General features: G+C 37.3%; 1 protein-coding gene and 1 non-coding gene across 3 annotated transcripts in view; one reads left to right on the top strand and one right to left on the bottom strand.

Annotated features, from left to right (window-relative positions):
* The first annotated feature begins 6 nt into the window (after positions 1-6).
* Positions 7-20,700, top strand: part of CUL4B (cullin 4B) — a 36,837-nt gene continuing 16,143 nt past the window's right edge. For both annotated transcript variants that reach the window (XM_030933950.1, XM_030933949.1), the window contains exons 1-11: positions 7-975; positions 3,020-3,135; positions 13,845-13,948; positions 14,466-14,535; positions 15,383-15,456; positions 16,255-16,417; positions 16,694-16,783; positions 17,087-17,169; positions 17,858-17,925; positions 19,158-19,276; positions 20,320-20,512. In XM_030933950.1, the coding sequence (XP_030789810.1) occupies positions 420-975; positions 3,020-3,135; positions 13,845-13,948; positions 14,466-14,535; positions 15,383-15,456; positions 16,255-16,417; positions 16,694-16,783; positions 17,087-17,169; positions 17,858-17,925; positions 19,158-19,276; positions 20,320-20,512 (1,636 nt within the window). In that variant the 5' untranslated portion in view covers positions 7-419. The remainder of the gene's footprint in view (positions 976-3,019; positions 3,136-13,844; positions 13,949-14,465; positions 14,536-15,382; positions 15,457-16,254; positions 16,418-16,693; positions 16,784-17,086; positions 17,170-17,857; positions 17,926-19,157; positions 19,277-20,319; positions 20,513-20,700) is intronic.
* On the bottom strand, positions 16,478-16,581 carry LOC115898919. The gene has a single exon (XR_004058569.1). It is a non-coding gene; the product is annotated as a small nucleolar RNA U13 (small nucleolar RNA).

Genomic DNA, 20,700 nt, shown 5'->3' with positions numbered 1-20,700 from the left:
CCTGGTTTTCCCCCCCCTCCCATTCCCCCAACCACAGCCTCTCCCCTCCCAGGGAGAGGGAGAAAAGGAGGAGGAGCTGCAGCCTCACAGACTCGCTGAGTCGCTCCTGCAGAAAGGGGGGGAGAGAGATCGAAAAGCAGGGGAGGGGGACGGCACGGCCGTTTACCTGTCTGCCTCCTCATTCGCTCTCCCCCCTCGTTCTGCTCACTCCTGGTGTCAGCCTATCCGCCTTCCCAAACCCTCCCATTCCCCCGGTGTAGCCCCCCCCCCCCGCCTTCACTTTCCTTCTCGTCCTCTGTGTTTCTCCTCTCTTCTTTCTTCCCTTCCCCCTCTAGCATTGCCACCTTCTCTCCTACACGCACGCAGGCATATAAACGTAGGTTTTTGATGCTCCTCTGCCTGTTGACCCCGCTATTTTCATGTTTCCAACAGGTTTTTCTTCCCCCAGTCCCTCAGCTGCTGCTGCTGCTCAGGAGGTCAGATCTGCCACTGATGGTAATACCAGCACCACTCCGCCCACCTCTGCCAAGAAGAGAAAGTTAAACAGCAGCAGCAGTAGCAGCAGTAACAGTAGTAACGAGAGAGAAGACTTTGATTCCACCTCTTCCTCCTCTTCCACTCCTCCTTTACAACCCAGGGATTCGGCATCCCCTTCAACCTCGTCCTTCTGCCTGGGGGTTTCAGTGGCTGCTTCCAGCCACGTACCGATACAGAAGAAGCTGCGTTTTGAAGACACCCTGGAGTTTGTAGGGTTTGATGCGAAGATGGCTGAGGAATCCTCCTCCTCCTCCTCCTCATCTTCACCAACTGCTGCAACATCTCAGCAGCAGCAACTTAAAAATAAGAGTATATTAATCTCTTCTGTGGCTTCGGTGCATCATGCAAACGGCCTAGCCAAATCTTCTACCACCGTCTCTAGCTTTGCTAACAGCAAGCCTGGCTCTGCTAAGAAGTTAGTGATCAAGAACTTTAAAGGTAACCAAGGCCAAAATCCATAATCACCTAATAAGGATTTGACACTCGAGGGGTCACGTGCTCTATTTATGTTAATATATTAAACAGTTTGGAGGTGGCCTAATGTTTTATGCATAATCAATGAGGTGGAGGGGAGGTCCTTTTTTGGTGGAGGGTTCATTTTCCGGGGGTGGTTAGGATCCTTGTGCTGAAGCATACACCGGGTGTTTCTGTGCAGTATTTTGAGGTCTTTTTCAACCTATTGTATTTAATCTGTTATTCCTTATAACACTGACAATCGATATGATTGATCCGGATTTTACAGGTGAGAAATTTGTATTCTAAAGAGGTTTATTTATTTCAGGTGCATAGCGAGCCTTGGCACTGCTGGGATTTTTATTTTTATGCTTCAGTAGGCCACATTATCCAATGCCTAGAAATGCAGGTAGCAATAGTGATCTTTTTGTGCTCAAATAATATTTATAATTAGATTTACACTGTATTCATGAAACTCATTTGGAAGCAATATTTGAAGAAAAATTTATGTTCTCTGCATTTCTTTCCAAAGGTAGGGTTTGAAAGTGAAAAACATTGTATATACACAGAAGTAGTAAGTCTGTGTACCACTAGTCTAAAGATAGGAACAATTACTACATCTATTTTTTCCATCACTAAAATGGATTTTAAAGTATCGACCTGCAGCTTTTAGGAAAATTTGTTCAGACCGTGTTTGAGATATGTGAGGAGAGTATTATGAATGCATTGATGCAAATATAAAATCAGCAATTTTTAAAACTGTATTTGAGCTGAATTTTTATCTGTTGAATGTGTTTCTGTTTTTCTGACTGACTTTTCAACACCCTTAACTGCCAGATAATCAGTGCTACAGTGTTTATTAAATAGAGAAGTAAATGAATGAACTTAAGTAATATTTATGAGATAAGTGCTTTGTGGCTGAATATTAGTATTGAGAAGATTAGGTTCTCTATGCTTGTGTTTTTAACACTGAGTGGAAATCAGGAATGTGCTCTATTTTGTCTCAAGCAGAGGGCTATGGTGTTGTCTATTTTTAACCCTTTCTTTTTTATATCACTACCTTCCCATACCCAGGTTCTCAGTTTCTGATTTAATAGTAGAGCTTTCTGAAGTCAATATGAATTGTAATTGACTAATGTGTTCATTATTTCACTTAAAAATATATGGATTTTTATAGCCAAAGATTTTTAAATGAGTTATGATCCTGGTTGCATTTTCAAATTGGTTTCAGAGATTTTTTTCTCTCCCTCCTAAGATAAAAGCATATTAAGGCATTTGGATGTTCTAATTAAAACTTTTTTCCCCACATTCATTGCTAGTCAGTGAAGTTTAAAGCCTAGAGTAAGGTGTTTCTTTCTATTCTGAAAATGCAACGTGATTTCTGGAGTCATTTGGATGTTTCAATCTTTAAAAATTTCACTCTGCTCATAAATGTAGTTTAAAACTACATGGAGTTAAGATGTTTCCATTTCTATAGATGGTGCATAAATTTGGGGGTCAAACAGACCTGGATTAGAATCCCAGCTTTGCCATTGACTAGCTATGATGACCTTGGGCAAGCTTACTAAATGAGTTCCAGCCTCAGTTTCCTCAGTTGTAAAATAGATTCCTCAGGGTATTGTTGGGAAGATTAAGAGGTTTATAAAGTACCTTGCACATAGGCAGTATTTTAAATCTCAGGTTAAAAATTCATGTCGACTTAGGTTTTACACATGATGAAATAAGATCAGGATTGTTTTTTTATGGTCATTCTTGAATTTTTATTTTTTTGAAGCAATACAATCAATAGGAGAAAAACCTCACCTTCAATTTTAATAGGTGAGTCAAAATGACTTAAATAGTATTCTGACATTTCAAATTTTATTCTTTATATTAAGCTTAAATACAGTGGTTACTTTAATGATTAGGTGTAATAGTTATAAAGATCACAATTTACCCTAAAAATAGAGTAATGCTGTTGTATTTTATTGATCTTTGGTTACTGTATCTGACATGGTATTCTGATACCAACCTTTTACATATCATCTAGATAAGCCTAAATTACCAGAAAACTACACAGATGAAACCTGGCAAAAACTGAAAGAAGCAGTGGAAGCTATTCAGAATAGTACTTCAATTAAGTACAATTTAGAAGAACTGTACCAGGTATGTATTAATATGCATAACCAGATTTGATTAACATAAATCAAGGTGGGATGTATATTGATTTTGCTTTCTGAAATAGGTTCTTAAGTAGACTTTTGGTTCCCTTCTAATTTTAGTTTCTCAATTAATTGATGAACTCTATAATTAGATCATGTATTCTCACATAAACTATGGGTACAGTCATACCGGTATAAATTGTGCTTATCTTTGACCCTTCTGATGAGGAATTACAGTTAGGTGTACTTTGGTGTAATAGAAGTTCTACCTATAATGAAATCCTATAGCATGAATCCCAAAGATGATTTCTGGTGACATGTCATTCTATTGTGATAATTGTTTCTTAGTTGTGTTACCTACCCATAGGAAAGGCCTCAAGACATGCAGATATTATTCATATCCTTTATTTTACCTCCTTCTTAATAGTAGACTTTGCTATTCCTTTTTCTTGCTCTTTACATTTTTCTAATACCTGGGCTATAAGACGCACCTTAGCCCAGAAATGAGCAGCAGTTTGTAGTCCAGCAGCTTAGTCTGAGGTTCAGATTCTTTACTTAGCAAATGGGTCCTTACACTTAAATATAATGTTAAGGGCAGTTACTAATGGCAATCTCTTGCTACCGAGAAATTTTTCCCTACTGTGTATTTGACACACAACCAGTTCAAGAAGTTACTTTCATTAGAGTGTCAGGGATTTGGTGTTAAAAGATACTTCAGGCCGGGCACGGTGGCTCACACCTGTAATCCCAGCACTTTGGGAGATCAAGGCTGGTGGATCACCTGAGGTCAGGAGTTCGAGACCAGCCGACCAACATGGAGAAACCCCGTCTCTACTAAAAATACAAAATTAGCCAGGCGTGGTGGTGCATGCCTGTAATCCCAGCTACCCAGGAGGCTGAGGCAGGAGAATTGCTTGAACCCAGGAGGTAAAGGTTGCAGTGATTGCACCATTGCACTCCAGACTGGGCAGCCAGAGCAAAACTCCATCTCAAGAAAGATACTTCAGAGTACTTCAGAGTACAATAGCTTGAATTTTTGTATTGATGAATACCTTGTAAGAAATTATGTTGGTTCGATTTATCAGTATTTGTATATTTTAGTTGCAGAGCTAGTATGGTGGTGGGCAAATCCTGGATTAGGAGTCAGAAGATGGGTTTGGGGTCTAGTTTTGACTGCTGTGACCCTTGTAATATTGGGCCAGGTACTAAAGCCATCTCAGTTTTTTTCCTGTTTTTTTAAGAGATAGGGGTCTTGCTATGTTGCCCAGGCTGGTCTTGAACCCCAGGGCTACAGCAGTCTTCTCACCTCAACCTTCCAAGGTGCTGAGATTACAGGCATGAGCCACCAAACCCAGCCGTCCCTCTCAATTTAAATTTCCTCCTCTCTAAAGTAGAGGAAATAATAATTTGCCCTACCTATCTCACAAGGTTGCTTATAAGAATCAAATAAGATATTTGTGGAAAAAACCTCCAGGCACTGTAATCTTACAAATATGATGATATCACGAGTCATACTTTTTTACAAGCCACAGTATAGCTTCTTCACTTGTAATATGTCAATTGAGATCACCGGTTTCTGTTGCTGTGAAAATTAGTACACGCAAAATACTCAGATCAGTGCACAACACATAGTAATAATCCCGTGTAACATTATAAACATTGTAATGCTATGTAAATGTCAACTAGTAGTTGTAGTACTAAGCTATTACTTAAGAATAAGCCCATTTCATATGGCTCTTTTGGCATATTATATGTGTGTCTCCTAAAATGTACAACAATAAAAGTCAAAATATGAAACTGACTTGGAAAGGCCTTAAGAGAGCATGTGGTCCAATATTTTTCTTTGTGGTGTCTGTGACAGCCTGCAAAGGGGATTCATCTTGTATTATCTCATATAAGCATTACGGAAACCCTTTCTGGAGTACGTAGGGTAGTAGTTACTATCTCCACTTTTTATTTTTATTTATTTATTTATTTATTTATTTATTTATTTATTTTTGAGATGGAGTCTTGCTATGTCACTCAGGCTGGAGTGCAGTGGCATGATCTCGGCTCACTGCAACCTCTACCTCCTGGGCTCAAGTGATCCTCTTGCCTCAGCTTCCCAAGTAGCTGGAATTACAGGCACCTGCCACCACGGCCTGCTAATTTTTATATTTTTAGTAGAGATAGGATTTCACCATGTTGGCCAGGCTGATCTGGAACTCCTGACCTCAAGTGATCCACCCGCCTCCACCTCCCAAGGTGCCGGGATTACAGGTGTGAGCCACCGCAACTGGCCTATCCCCAGTTTATTGATGAAGAGACTGAGTCTCAGAGAAGTTGAATAACCTGCCCAGAGTCACATATTGGCAGTCACATATTGGCAGAGCAGGGGCAACTCAAACTGAGATGCTGGATTTCTAGTTCGTTGCACTTTTACTCCTGTACCACCTCACTAATATACCCTGGTACTTTGAATACCACTGTAGTGCAGTGTTTGAAGCAATTAAATTGTTTTACTTTAGGGAAAAACTCTTTATCATTGAAGTGGTATTTTTATCTGTGCATGCATAAGTGGTGTTTATTTGGATAGTATATGGTGTTTATTTGGATATGCTGGTATACAGCATATTTAATTTCAATAATGTGTTATTTTATATATTCCATATTTATAACAAATGTTTATTGTAGTTGTTAATGAACCCTATTTACTTTACCTTGAATATTTTTCCAGAGCTTTTGCTTTGAAAATATTTTTCCTGATATATTGATTCTGTTAAATGTTTTTGTTTCAAGAGCATAGAGCTTGCATCTTTTGTTTTCTTGTACTTTGTTTTACCTGCTGTTGTTCGGTTGCATTTCTTTTAGCCTAGTCACAAGTCTTATAACTTCACTGTTTGCATTTTTCATAATACCTTACTGCTTTTGCTATAATGAATTCAAAAGCATTGGTTTTTAGCTCTTACTGTTTTTGACCTTAATTTTATAAATGTTCCTTTGGATTGTTCTCAGAAAGATTATTTTGAGATGTTCAAGTTCAAAAAGGAGGATAAAGGAGGTAAAGCTATTTCATATAATCCGGACTTCAGGTGCTTGTTTGATTTTGACTCATTGAAACGTAATTAGAAGTACTCTGTCAGTCTACCTGAGTGGGAAAGAAAAAAATAAGAAAAAGTACTCTTCTCTTCTAAAATCGAAATAATGTGGAAATATGTAGTTATACAAAAGTTCTCCAAACCCCTGTCCTACTCTCTTTCTCTGAAGTAAACACTTACTGGCATATATCTACTTAGAACTTACTTCTGCATGAAAAAACATTTTGCTTTAAATCTTTAAGTATGCAAGTCCCTAGTGTGGGTTGCATGTACTGCCTACTAAGTTTTTAATTTCTATAAAAGAACATGCTGTTCTAAGTACACTTGCAGTAAGCAAACATTGTCTTTTTAAAGTAATTTTAAATTAGAATTGGACCTGAGTTTTAAAATTATCTTTCCTTGACAACCTTGAGATCCTGTGGGTGTGAGGCAGTGATTATATGTTTTCATTTGACTGTTCTGTTTGTTTGCGGGCTTGTTTTTGATTGACTACAAGTAAGACTGATTAAATGCACTGACTTTTGAGCTGTTCAGCCTGCCTTAGGTTACAAATCTGTCACTTGTCATATAACTTTGGGCGAGTTACTTCTCTTAAGTCTTGGTTTCCTCATTTATAAGATGGTGAGACTAATGGCTACTTATATGGCAAGATTTTTTAGACGTAAATGAAATATCGCAAAAAAGTAATTATCACAGTCCCTGCTATACATTGGTATGTGTCATCAATGCTAGTAAATATTTGAGTCTTTAGAAAAGAAATCTTTATTTTAAAATTACATTTTATTTTAGAGCTCTGAAGCCACATGATTTTAAATTCTAAATCTACACTGGGCCAGAGCAGCTGGCTGATAAATAGATTACATTCCAAATGTGCTTCAGTAGACACCATTAGCGAAATTGAAAAACATAATAGAAAAAGACAGGAACTCTCTAGGAACAGTGTCCCTCTACACTTACAAAGAATGTGTCCTGTTTTCACATGGGGTATCGTACAGTTGGAATTTTGGTTTTGATATGAGTTTTTTACTATTAATAAGTAATATTTTAAATAGGATTATTTTCATAATCCTATTATGAGCTCATGTTCTCAATTTTTGTGTGAGTAGTCGCAGTGTTTTGTTTTGTTTTGTTTTAAATAGAGATATGGGGGTCTTGCTATGTTGCCTAGGCTGTTCTCGAACTCCTGGCCTCAAGCAGTCATCCTGCCTTGGCCTCCCGAAGTGCCGGGCTTACAGGCATGAGCCACCATGCCTGGCCTAGTACAGTGTTTAAGATCAGCTACCTTTTTTGGAGATGCTGGAAGTTTGTACAGGAGCGTGTAACATTTATCTTTCCTATAAATCTCTAGCTATATTTAAAGTCAAGCCTAGTTCATACTTCAATTCTGATGAAAATAATTTTATTTATTATTAATGGGAACTGTAGTTATCTGTTTGTGAAATAAACCTTAAATGATGAACCTTTATTAATGATTCACTTATAGAGTAAATGACCACAGGACTAGAATCAAAGAGTATAGGTTATTATCCATTGTAAAATCTGGTTGCTTAAGCAGTCAGTGATTATAAGAAAGCAGTTAGATTCTTAGCATTGTTGATGACTAGCGGTTGGATTCTATGTAACTTTTGTCACCCTGTTGGTGTCTTAAAGCTTAGTCTATTATGTATTATGTATTTCTCTTTTTACTGAATCGTTAATCAGTACTATTGTTGCTGTTTTTTAAAATGTACAACTAAAATTCTACTCTTTAAGTTATTTTGAAATATACAGTAGATTATTAAATACTAAAAAATTTTAAAATGTGCACTTATAAATTCTTTGTCCTTGATAATTTTCAGTCTTATTTAAGCCCTGTTTACTGGAAGTAAAAAGAAAAGGAGTTTAGGTTTCATTGTAGTTGGTTTCCTTTAAACAGATTCTTAGTTTTTGAATATTTAGAGTATCTTAGCCATTTTTATTTGACATAAAAAGAGAGATAATGTAGATCTTACTGCTATATCAGTTGTTGAATTTTTGTTATGTACTTTAATTACTATCTGTAAACATAGCTTGAAAAATAAGACTGCACTCCTTAGACCAGTGACCAGAGTTCAACACCCTGGCGGAAATTCAGTATCTTTTTTATTGTCTGTTGTTCAGTAAATATTTGCATATGTCATTTGCTACACGTTTATATATATTTTTGGAGTGTGTTTTTTTTTTTGGACACTTTTTTTTAGCTCATCCTTGTGAAGAAAGACACATTTTTTTATGTATCCTGTGGATTTTGGAGGGGAAGGGCTGGGATTTGGAAGAATAAGGGTTAGAAGCTTGCTAGAATGTCTGTATTTTATACCTAAGTACCTTCAAAGGATTTAAGGCGGCATATTTACTGGTAATTAGTGGGAGCTTAAGTAAAAAGATAGTTTTATTAAAAAGACTTGTAAGGCTGGGTGCGGTGGCTCGCTCCTGAAATCCCAACACTTTGGGAGGCCAAGGTGGGCGGATCACCTGAGGTCAGGAGTTCAAGACCAGCCTGGCCAACATGGTGAAACCCAGTCTCTACCAAAAATACAAAATTCAGCCGGGTGTGGTGGCACGTGCCTGCAATCCGAGCTACTGGGGAGGTTAAGGCACAAGAATCACTTGAACCCAGGAGGCAGAGGTTGCAGTGAGCCGAGATCTCACCATTGCAATGCAGCCCGGGTGACAGAGCAAGTCAGGTTTCAAAAAAAAAAACTTGTAAAGTTATCTAGAATCTGTTTATTACAAACAGTTGTTACTTCTAGAGATTCCCAAAGTGTTTTATTAGTGTCAATAATAAATACGTAATGCATAATATGTAAAAATACATAAATACATAATAAATAAATACATAATGCATAATATGTAAAAATACATAAATAATAAATACATAATATTTAAAATATATTTCTAAAAGTACATTTGAAAGATCTAGAGTAAAATAGAGCTTATCTCAAACACCTTCTTATTCCTGTTTCCATCCCAGCATGTAATAGGATGAAGAGTACGTAGTAAACAGTCATTCCTTGTTCAATCCATGACTGCTTACTGTGTCCAAAACTGGACTGATACCTTGGGGTTATGGAAAGCACTTAGTACTAGCAAGAGAGCATAAGTACCTACCCTAAGGTACTTATGTTCTAATGGGTTCGTGAAATTAATAGTTTGTGACCAGCATTTTTTAAAAAGAAATGAAATAGCAAATATCAGAATACGTCACATAGAGTAATGATGTGTAGGTTTGTGAATATTTTATTTCAGTTACATAAATTTATGTATGATAGATTGTGACATTAGATTTCCTACTGTGGCTTTGGGTCAAAACATTTTGGAAGCCACCGTTTTAGAGACACCACTCCAAATCTTGCCCAAAAGTGAGAAAAGTGGAGTACTTGGATCAAAGGGTGTGAAAGGTTATAATCAGGGGTGGCCAAGGTGGCTCATGCATGTAATCCAGCACTTTGGGAGGCTGAGGTGGGCAGTTCACTTGAAGTCAGGAGTTCGAGACTAGCCTGGCCAACATGGTGAAACCCCAGCTCTACTAAAAATACAAAAAAACCTAGCTGAGTGTGGCAGCGCATGCCTGTAATCCCAGCTACTTGGGAGGCTGAAGTAGGAGAACCACTTGAACCCGGGAGGCAGAGGTTGCAGTGACCCAAGATTGCACTTTAACCTGGGCAACAGAGCAAGACTCCATCTAAGAAAAAGTTATAATCAGACATGAGATGAAAATGGTAAGATTGGCCTTGAACGCCATGCTAAAAAGTGTGGTGGTAGGGAAGTTAGAAAGGCTTTTATTGGGGAAGGCAAGTATTTAAGTTTTTTGAATACCTAATATATTTCTCTGGTTCAAAGCCCCAAAAGTATTGCAGAGCGTGTAGTGAAAAGTCTCACTTTCACCCCATCCTCCAGTCCCCCAGTTAGTTAGGTTCTCTTTGTGACAGGTGTTATTAGTTTTTTGGGTATCTTTCCAGAGATGTTTTATATACGTAAAAAGGCTGTGTATGTTTTTATTTTGTCCCTTTTTTACATAAATGGTAGCAGACCACGTACCACATAGTTCTGTTTTTTTGTTTGTTTGTTTATACCTATTATGGGATTGCTCCATCACAGTATAGGAAATGCTTGATGGAAGGTTGTTGAGGAAGGAAAATGACTAGATCTGGTCTATAGGTTAAGCAGTCAAGGCTAAATTAGAAAAACAGAATGTTGCCTTCGAACTTGACCTCAAAACTCACCTTAGATGCTCCTGCCTTTCTTGCCTTAAAATTCTTAAACCACCCTCCAGCTAAACAGGTGAGACTGTGTGCTGTAAAGCCCAGCTTAATTCTCGATTTCTCACTATTTCCACTAACTTTTTATCTGTTTCCCTGTGGATCTTTGGGACTCTGTCCCTTTACCTCTTCCCTTAAATGCTGGGTTAGGGGTCTCATCTCTGTGCTTATCCTCATCATAGCATCTAGCACACTCAATTGTAATTACATGTTTTCTGGCAATTTTTCTCATACTAGAAGCCCTTTCTATGTGCAGGACACATTGCTAGAGTTTTTTTGAATACTTGATGTATTCACTTGGTTCAAAGCTCAAAAAGTATTAGAGAAACTTATAGTTAGATGACCACACAATGTCTTTCTGTCATTAAGGAGTCAGAGAGACAAGATGTACACATAAAAAGATAAGTAGTTTTGTGTAAGAAGTATCCAGTGGTTGGGAGATGTATAGTGTTGACTCAATGACTAAGTGAGTGTGGTATGATGGGTGCGAGTGCCATGTGAGTCACTGGTAGCTGAGTCAATTAAGAAGAACTTATTGGAAGAAGTGGGACCTAATTGAGTAGTAAGGGAATGTGGTATCTTGTGTGAGAAGATAAGTAGATGTGCCCAGAACTGTTTTATTTGAGAAGGGAACATAGCAGAAGAAAATGGGATAAATAGGACTTAGAGAAGTACTGGAAGTGGGCGATGTGGAAAGATGAAGTACGCACTAAGTCCTATGACAGAATCTAAGCAGAGAGATAAGAAATGCTGAGAAAACAGTTATTCATTCAAAAGGAACGGTGAGATGCAATGAGAGGAATACTATAGGTGGAAAGGGGACAGTCCACAAAGGACCTGTGTGAACAGAGAGGCACATGAAATAAACGTAAATTCCCTTAAGCATCTGTGGCCTAGCCTCAGGTCACATGAAGAGTGGGCAGGCCAGCAGGGTCTCAGCTTTCTTATTCCTCCATAGCTGCTCAATCTAATTGACCTGCTGTTTCCTGATGAGGTGTGGTGACTTGTCTCTTGTGGTGTAAGAGGTTTCCTTTAAGTTCTCTTCTCTTTTCTCTTCTCTTCTCTTCTTGAGACAGAGTCTCGCACTGTCACCTGGGCTGGAATTCAATGGCATGATCTCGGCTCACTGCAACCTCCATCTCCCGGGTTCATGTGATTCTCCTGCCTCAGCCTCCCGAGTAGCTGGTGCACACCACCACACCCGGCTAATTTTTGTATTTTTAGTAGAGACGGGGTATCACTATGTTGGTCAGACTGGTCTCGAACTCCTGACCTCGTGATCTGCCTGCCTCAGCCTCCCAAAGTGCTGGGATTACAGGCATGAGCCACTACGCTCTGCCAAGCTTTCTTTTCATTTGCTAATTTATTTACTGGACCTGCATATTGGGAATGTGACTTCTAACTACGTATTTTTAAAATTCCACTCCAACCCACAGAACTTGGATGCCCCCCTAGAGTCCATTTTAATGGAATTTTTTTCTTCTGTTGCGGTGAGAAAGGAATCTTGGTGTTATATTTAAGTCATTACCACTCGGAATTATAGATTATATCAGAGTTTTCCCAAAGAGTTTTACCATGCCTGTTGTTTTACATTTGAAAGTCTTTTATATACACATTAACAAGAAACTTACTGAAATCTGAAGGTCATCCTTCTGGAATCTGAGTATAAAAGAAGACCAGTTACTACAGTGAAGTAAAAATGCAGTCATTTCTTTTGTAATTGGTGTTAATTCAGTTGTACAAATTTTATTTATTTTATTTTTTATTCCTTTTTGAGATGGAGTCTCTCTCTGTCGCCCAGGCTGGAGTGCAGTGGTGCGATCTCGGCTCGCTGCACCCCCACCTCCTGGGTTCAAGCGGTTCTCCTGCCTCAGCCTCCTGAGTAGCTGGGATTACAGGGTGCGCCACCATGCCTGGCTAATTTTTGTATTTTTAGCGGAGATGGGGTTTCGCTATGTTGGCCAGGCTGATTTTGAACTCCTGACCTCAAGTGATCCGCCCGCCTCAGCCCCCCAAACTGCTGGGGTTATAGGCGTGAGCCACTGTGCCTGGCCACAAATTTTAAAATCTATATTTAACTATTATTAAGCTGAAATGTTGGAGAAAATTCCTTGGTGTTATATCATACCCATTATCATACTGCTAGCAATAATTTCTGCTTTGTTCTGTTCAGGAGAACCCAAGAACGTTTAAGTAAATTTTAGTTCAGTTGTAGTAGGACTGCCTGACCCATCTGATACATAAACAATAGGTGAAATTCTTTTTTAAACCCAAAATGAAGCTCTGCTTGTGAAAATGATTAACATTTTAAACAATAAGACAGCTTTTTTATTTTTGAGACAAGGTCTCACTTTGTCCCCAGGCTGGAGTGCAGCAGCATAATCATGGTTCACTGCAACCTTGAACTCCTGGGCTCAAGTGATCCTCCTGCCTCAGCCTCCTGAATAGCCGGGACTACAGGTGCACACCACTGGGCCCAGCTAATTTTTAAATTTTTTGTAGAGATGGGGTCTTGCTTTGTTTCTGTATTAGTCAGGGTTTTCTTAGAGGGACAGAACTACAGAACTAGTAGGAGATATATAAAGGGGAGTTTATTAAGTGTTAACTTACACGATCACAGGGTCCCACAATAGGCTGTCTGCAAGCTGAGGAGTAAGGAGAGCCAGTTTGATTCCCAGAACTGAAGAACTTGGAGTCCGATGTTTGAGGGCAGGAAGCGTCCAGCACGGGAGAAAGATGTAGGCTGGAAGGCTAGGCCCTTCTCTCCTTTTCACATTTTTTGGCCTTTATATTCACTAGAAACTGATTAGTTTGTGCCCACCAGGTTAAGGGTGGATCTGCCTTCCCTAGCCTACTGACTCAAATGTTAATCTCTTTTGGCAACACCCTCACAGACACACCCGGGATCAATACTTTGTATTGATCAAGTTAACACTCAGTATTAACCATCATAGTTGCCTAGGCTGTTCTTGAAGTCCTGGCATCAAGCCGTCCTCTCACCTTGGCCCCCCAAATGTTGGGATTACAGGCATGAACCACTGCACCCAGCCCAAGTAGGATTTTCTTTGAGCGGCATGTTGACACTCAGAAAGCTTCAGATTTTTGAGCGTTTTGGGTTTCAGATTTTGATTAAAGATGCTCAACCTGTAATTTGTTCTTTTTTGATACAATGCATTGGTTATGAGAAAGTTTGCCACCCACATTGATATATTTTGTTGTTTTACCTTGTGTCTTAAGTGGATGAATAATCCTTTTTAATAAGCTGATGTGGTAGAAATATCAAATTAATAAGAATCTGATGTAAATAGTTGAGAAATCCTTCATCCTCTCCTTAAGAAAGTATATGTTTAACCTTGCAGGCTGTAGAAAATCTCTGTTCTTACAAGATTTCTGCAAACTTGTACAAACAGCTGAGACAGATCTGTGAAGATCACATCAAAGCACAGATTCATCAATTCAGAGAATATCCTTTTTAAAACAAAAAATCGTAAATAGTTTTGTCTTCCTCTCTGTCCCCTACCCCTCACTGTTTAACCCAGCTTGAAGTAGAATGCCTGTATTTTGTAGGTTTGTCATTTTTTTGTGCCTTGTGTTTCTCGAGAAAAAAACACATTTTGACTTTTCAGCCTTAATTCGTGTCCAGAACTACATGTGGTATTCATGTAAATAAGATGTCCTTATGTCTTTACCCTTTTTGCCCTAACAGATTTCCACTTGAGGAAAAATAATCTCCTAAGGGAAATCGTAAACTGAAAACATGATGTTCAGTTCTAAGACTTGTTTTTAAAGGTGTTTTTTAGTATAAACAAGGTTTTTTTTTTTTTTTACAAATTAGGAAATAGCACTTTGGTGCATAATCAAGTGCCATTTAGTTTCATTTAGTATACAAAGTATTCATATTTAAGACTAATGTGCTGTCTGTCACATGGCACATATGACTTGTACCAAATGCCTTAAAATATCCTTAACATATGTTTCAGGGATTCATTGGATAGTGTTCTTTTTTTAAAGAAGATTGATAGATGCTGGCAAAACCATTGCAGACAAATGGTAAGCTGGAAAAAGTATTGTATTACGGCCAAACATTGTATTAATAGTTAAAAACATTTCTTCAAATACAGGAATGTTAGTTTTTAAAACTTAGCAATAGGGAGATTGCTTCAATATCTGTTCCTTTTCTGAATTGGAAACTAGTTTTGGTTGAGTTTTCTATTTTAAAACCACAAGTTACAGGTAAACCTGCATTTCAGAATGACTTGTACCTTAGGTTCATTTTTATTTTTGTCACACTTACCAAAAATGTATTTATCTCATTCATTAAAAAGCTACATTTTTGTCTGTCACTCTTATTTTTTTTCTCTCTTGATGGTTATCCTGTCCACTATTTGATTACCTGTGGAGGTGCCTGATGGTCCTGTGTTTTAGTTTATTCAGATGACAACCTTTTCCATTTTTCTTAATCTGGTTTATACCTTATATTCTACAGATTAAAATCTTAAAATCCATCACCCCCCACCCCAACCCCACCCCCTGCCAAAATAAACCCTCACATATGCAATGTAAGGCAGCTTCATTCCCTAGCACTGTGTCTCAGGAAGAATTATATGAGTGTCCCCTTGATTCCCTGTTATTATTTTCAGTTATTTCTCAAGTAGTAAAGAAGTCAGAGGGCCATTTTAAGTGTCTTTTCTAGAAAACACGACAAGGATTAAGACTGTTGAATAATAAAAATGATATGGGCATATTCTTAGATAGATGTGTTTATCTGCATGTTTGATCCCAGTAATCTAATATATATACAGACGAACCCTTCAGTTTTATTCTTATTGAAAGCAAATATTTCAGCTTCACAACATACAAAACTTGTTTAATTTCTTTTTTTTTTTTTCATTGGCAGATCATGATCAGGAGCATTTTTTTGTTTCTGGATAGAACTTACGTTCTTCAGAATTCAATGCTACCCTCCATTTGGTAAGGATGCCAGAAAAACATGAAAAGATTGTTCCAAATCATACTCAGATCTTAATTATACTAATGAGTATAAGCTATACTGTGAATATTCTAAAAATTCACATTTGGCTTCTAGACTTTCCTTTGTAATGGTTTTATCTTCCTAATAATATGTTGCCTATGCTAATATTGAAGATAGCTAACATTCCCTGGGCATATATTAATTTATCAAGAAGTTTTTTGTTAGCCAAGAGGACTAAAGTTTGCTCTGGAATGTCTATGACATATTGTGATTCATTTTGCTGCTGATCATCAAGAGTTCACTCATTTAACATTATGGAAAAGTATGTGTACACAAAAATAGAATAGTATCATGAACTCTTCCCCCATCAGGTACCTATCATCTGCCTACAGCAATGATCAGAATTCACTGATTCTTGAGTATTGAAACCAGTTAATAAATAACCAAATAAGCTTTCAATACCAGTACAGTGAAAACTGTTTTATGTCTTTGAACTAATTTTGTCTCTTGATTTGAGCAAGGAAGAAATCCACAAAAAGAAATAATACAACAAAACTTAGTTATGGAGGAAAATAGGAATTTAGCTTCAATTCTCAGTAAAGACAAAATGAGTTTCCTGTATGCTTTAATCTAATAATGTTATTCAAAATTAAATGTGTGGATTTTATTATTTGACAATTGCTGCTTCAAAGCCTTGGAGCCCTAATTAGCATGAGAACATGTGGTAAGAAGTAAAGCAAACCTCTTCAGAAGTGGTATGGTCAATTAATTTAGGTTATATGTGTTTTTTATTTTAGGGACATGGGACTGGAGTTATTTAGGGCTCATATTATAAGTGATCAGAAAGTCCAGAATAAGACAATTGATGGCATTCTTCTCTTGATTGAGAGGGAAAGGAATGGTGAAGCAATTGATAGAAGTTTACTTCGAAGCCTTTTAAGCATGCTGTCTGATTTGCAAGTAAGTTAACTACTACACATACTACACAGAGCTGATTGCTTTTCCTAGTTTTTTCCCCCATGTCAGACAGGTGATGTGCTGATATCATAACAATGTCTGAAGGAAGCACATCTCATACATGAGCATAAAAACCCAATCATCATGCTTCTAAACTACAAAAGGATCCTAGCTTGATGTTTAAAAACCAAATTCATAATGCTGTTTACATAGACATAGAGAACATTTAGTAAATATTTACTAAATAAATGATCTCCTTCATTTTATTGTCCCTCCCAGATTTATCAAGATTCTTTTGAACAACGATTTTTGGAAGAAACTAACCGGCTCTATGCAGCTGAAGGCCAAAAATTAATGCAAGAAAGAGAGGTATTTAAAAATCATGACTAATACATTCTCACTGTCTCTCACAATAGACCTTACTTTGTAGAATATAAGCTTCCCTTTGCATTTATCTTCCCAACATTGTGATGCTCTTCTCTCACTTAGGTGCTCCTTTCTTTTCTCTCTTCTTAAAGGCCAGAATTCTGGATCATAAACTCTACCTATAATTTTTACATATGATTCTACCCTGTCACATTTGACAGGGCCGCTTCCAGGATCTTTTGGACTTGACATTTTCTGAGTGATTTATGGGGAGGAAAACAATAATATAAAAAACTATCTTTGTAGGTTCCTGAATATCTACATCATGTTAACAAACGTCTTGAAGAAGAAGCAGACAGACTTATTACTTACTTAGATCAGACCACCCAGTAAGTATTACATGCTGAATTTAATAGTCTTAAACTGTCGTTAAATCACTTGCAGCACTTTAGCCATCCTAAACATGTTAGTAACTGTTTTCAGGTGTGATTTGAAGTGTTAACAGTTGTTTTCATAATATAAACTTGAAGTTATTCTTTTCCCTAATTAATTAGTCTTCATCCAAGGATTCGATTAGTAGGGGTGGGTGGGTATGTGTGTGTGTATGTGTGTGTGTTTAGAATGTAATTTAGAAATAATATTAGAGGCTGATGTGATCTTTAAACTCTTCAGGCCAATTAAAATTCAGTGGATCCCCCTATTTCTGTGCTTTCCTAAGTGTGAATATTGTCAGTCGGGGGGCTTCTGTATGTAGTACTTCTTTACCTTCCTAATAAAAGTAGCAAAACTTGGAAAAAGCCAACTACAACAAGGTCTTGGAGATATTTATTTCATGATGTAAACCAAATTCTAAAATACACAGTGGTTTTTAATAATTTTTGCATGTCAATTCCTTTATGTTTTTTTCTTTTATGTGTAAAGTATAGTAACTCTGAGCACCAATAAATTTATACACAGGATAGGAATCTTGAAATTAACATAAAATGAGCTATTTGATTCCCCCCCCCCCCTTCAGGAGAGGCTTTACATTTTCTGGAAGTCAAACATCAATAATGCTAACTTTTTTTTTCCTCGTAGGAAGTCATTAATTGCTACTGTAGAAAAACAACTTCTAGGTGAACACTTAACAGCAATTCTTCAGAAAGGTAATTGGCAATTTGTAAATAAGAGATTGCTTTTTAAATGGTAGTGGCAAACTAGTAGGGAATTTTTAAAGATGTTGCCCTTTTAAAAATTTGACAGCATGTGGCTGCATCTCTGAGGATGGACACAATCCTTATTAATCACAGTAAACTTCCTGGAGGTGCCAGTTTTCTTATCTGAAAATACAGGAACTAGAAGAGAGGGATCCACAAATACCAATAAAAAAACAGTGGTTGATATGTGCCTGTAGTATCAACTACTTGGGAGGCTGAGGCAGGAGGATTGCTTCAGCCCAGGAATTTGAGGTCAGCCTGGGCAACATAGTGAGACTCTCATCTCTTTAAATAAAAGAAAAGAAAAAAAGTGGGAAATTCTTGACTTAATATGTTAGCTTTCAGTAAGGAAAGGTATTCCTTTTTACACTAAAGTGGTGAGGGTTTTTTGTTGTTATTAATGGCATGTCAAACCAAGCACTTCTAATCCAAAGTGAATTTGAAGTATACCCTGCATTTTACTTTGAGAATGCCACAAATAGGTAAAAACTTTACCTTTCTCTTCAACAATATTTTCTTTGGTATAAAAATTTATATATTTAGAAATTTAAGGCAGTTATACTGTTATTTCATCCTGAAAATCAAATATTTATTAGAGCCTCATTTAAATTAGACTTAATTTATGCAATGCTTTTGATATATCACAGGCCATATCCAGTATTCTGAACTATAACTATGTACATAATATGGCTACTACGTATATGAGGTATTTATAATGTATATTTATGTAAACCAGTTTTTATAAGTTTGTTTTTGCCTCTATCATGCTGAATGGCACAAACCATTATGAAGTTAACCATTTTTCTTTTTCTTTTTAATTTTTTTAACTTTTTATATTAAAATGGGGGGGAGGTCTTACTATTGTGCCCAGGCTGGTCTTGACCTCCTGGGCTCAATCAATCCTCCTGCCTTGGCCTCCCAAAGTGCTGGGATTACAGGTATGAGCCACCGTGCCTGGCCTGTTTTTATTTTTATAGTGACTAAAGTCTCTGTATTTAGTTTTTACCCAGAAAGATGATTGGGTTTAATTCAAAGGAAATCTTGGAACTCACATACAGACTAGTCATAGTTCAAACCAGTATCACAATAATGATTATAACTCAAATTTTATTAAAATGTCTGATAATCTTGTTCACTTTTTTGTTCACTATATTTTAATGCCAAAATGTTTTAAAATACAGGTTTAAATAACCTCCTCGATGAAAACCGAATTCAAGATTTGTCTCTTCTGTATCAGCTCTTCAGTAGAGTTCGAGGTGGAGTTCAGGTTCTTTTGCAGCAGTGGATCGAATATATCAAGGTATTAACAATTTACCTGTGATTTTTCTCTCTTACAGCTTATCTACACATCAAGAGTGCATATTGGCAAGCATTTCTTGTTTGATCCATTTTTTTTTTTTTTTGAGACAGAGTTTTGCTCTTGTCACCCAGGCTGGAGTGCAGTGGCGTGATCTCGACTCACTGCAACCTCTGCCTTCCAGGTTTAAGCGATTCTCCTGCCTCAGTCTCCCAAGTAGCTAGGATTACAGGCATGCACCACCATGCCCAGCTAATTTTGTACTTTTAGTAGAGATGGGGTTTCACCATGTTGGTCAAGCTGGTTTTGAACTCCTGAACTCAAATGGTCCACCTGCCTCGGCCTCCCAAAGTGCTGGGATTACAGGTGTGAGCCACCACACCTGGTCTTGATCCAATTCTTTGAAGGGAATTTTAAATTTGTTTTAAAAAGTAATGGGAATTTTGAGAAGGTCAGCCTGAGAATGGTAGCTATGTGGCGTATCAGCTGTAAAACTTGATTTATGTCTGACATGATTTCTGTCTCTACCACTTAAAGCAGTGAATGTAGAAAAAGAAGACTTTGAACCCCAAATTTCTTTCCTTTCTTCAATCTTACACTAAAGCCAGATTGCCATTTTAAGGAAATTGAAAGTTGACATCTTTAAAAATAAGGAAAAGATCCCAGAGGCTTCTAATAATACCCTGTTATGATATCATATGCCCAGTGATCATTGCTTACTATTTTTGTGATTATAGATGAGTGGTTAACAGTGTGGATATTTTAGCACTTTATTTTTTTGTCCTCATTTCACCATCAGCTTTATTTTGCCAGGTGCAGTGGTGCATGCCTGTAACCCCAGCTACTTGGGAGGCTGAGGCAGGAGGATCCTTTGAGCCCAGGAGTTTGAGACCAGCCTGGGCAGCATAGCAAGATTCCATCTTAAAAATAGCTTTATTTTACTTTTTAAAGATCTTTAAATATATATGCCACTTAAATATGATTTGGGGATTGTTTTCATTGTAGACAATTCGATTCCAGTAAAAAGTGGTAATTTTTCATTTTAGGCATTTGGCAGCACTATTGTAATTAATCCTGAAAAAGATAAAACCATGGTTCAAGAATTGCTGGATTTTAAAGATAAGGTTGACCATATAATTGATATCTGCTTTCTGAAGAATGAGAAATTTATCAATGCCATGAAAGAAGCATTTGAAACGTTCATTAACAAAAGACCAAATAAACCGGCTGAACTTATAGGTATGTTTTCCAGTCCTTTTTCCAGTTGTTTAATGATGTTCTTTGAGTCATAAAATGTCAATCTGAAATTTTTGCCAGGTTGTAGTATTACTAATTCCTCATTTCTTTGAGGTTGCTTAACTGGTATATCAAGTTTGAAAAGTGTTTCTAAAAACCCGGATGTAAATACTGAAAGCCCACATGTCAAA

The sequence above is a fragment of the Rhinopithecus roxellana genome, chromosome 7 (assembly GCF_007565055.1).
Source record: "Rhinopithecus roxellana isolate Shanxi Qingling chromosome 7, ASM756505v1, whole genome shotgun sequence".
NCBI classification, from domain to species: Eukaryota; Metazoa; Chordata; class Mammalia; order Primates; family Cercopithecidae; genus Rhinopithecus; species Rhinopithecus roxellana.
This window is presented reverse-complemented; position numbering and strand designations above follow the sequence as displayed.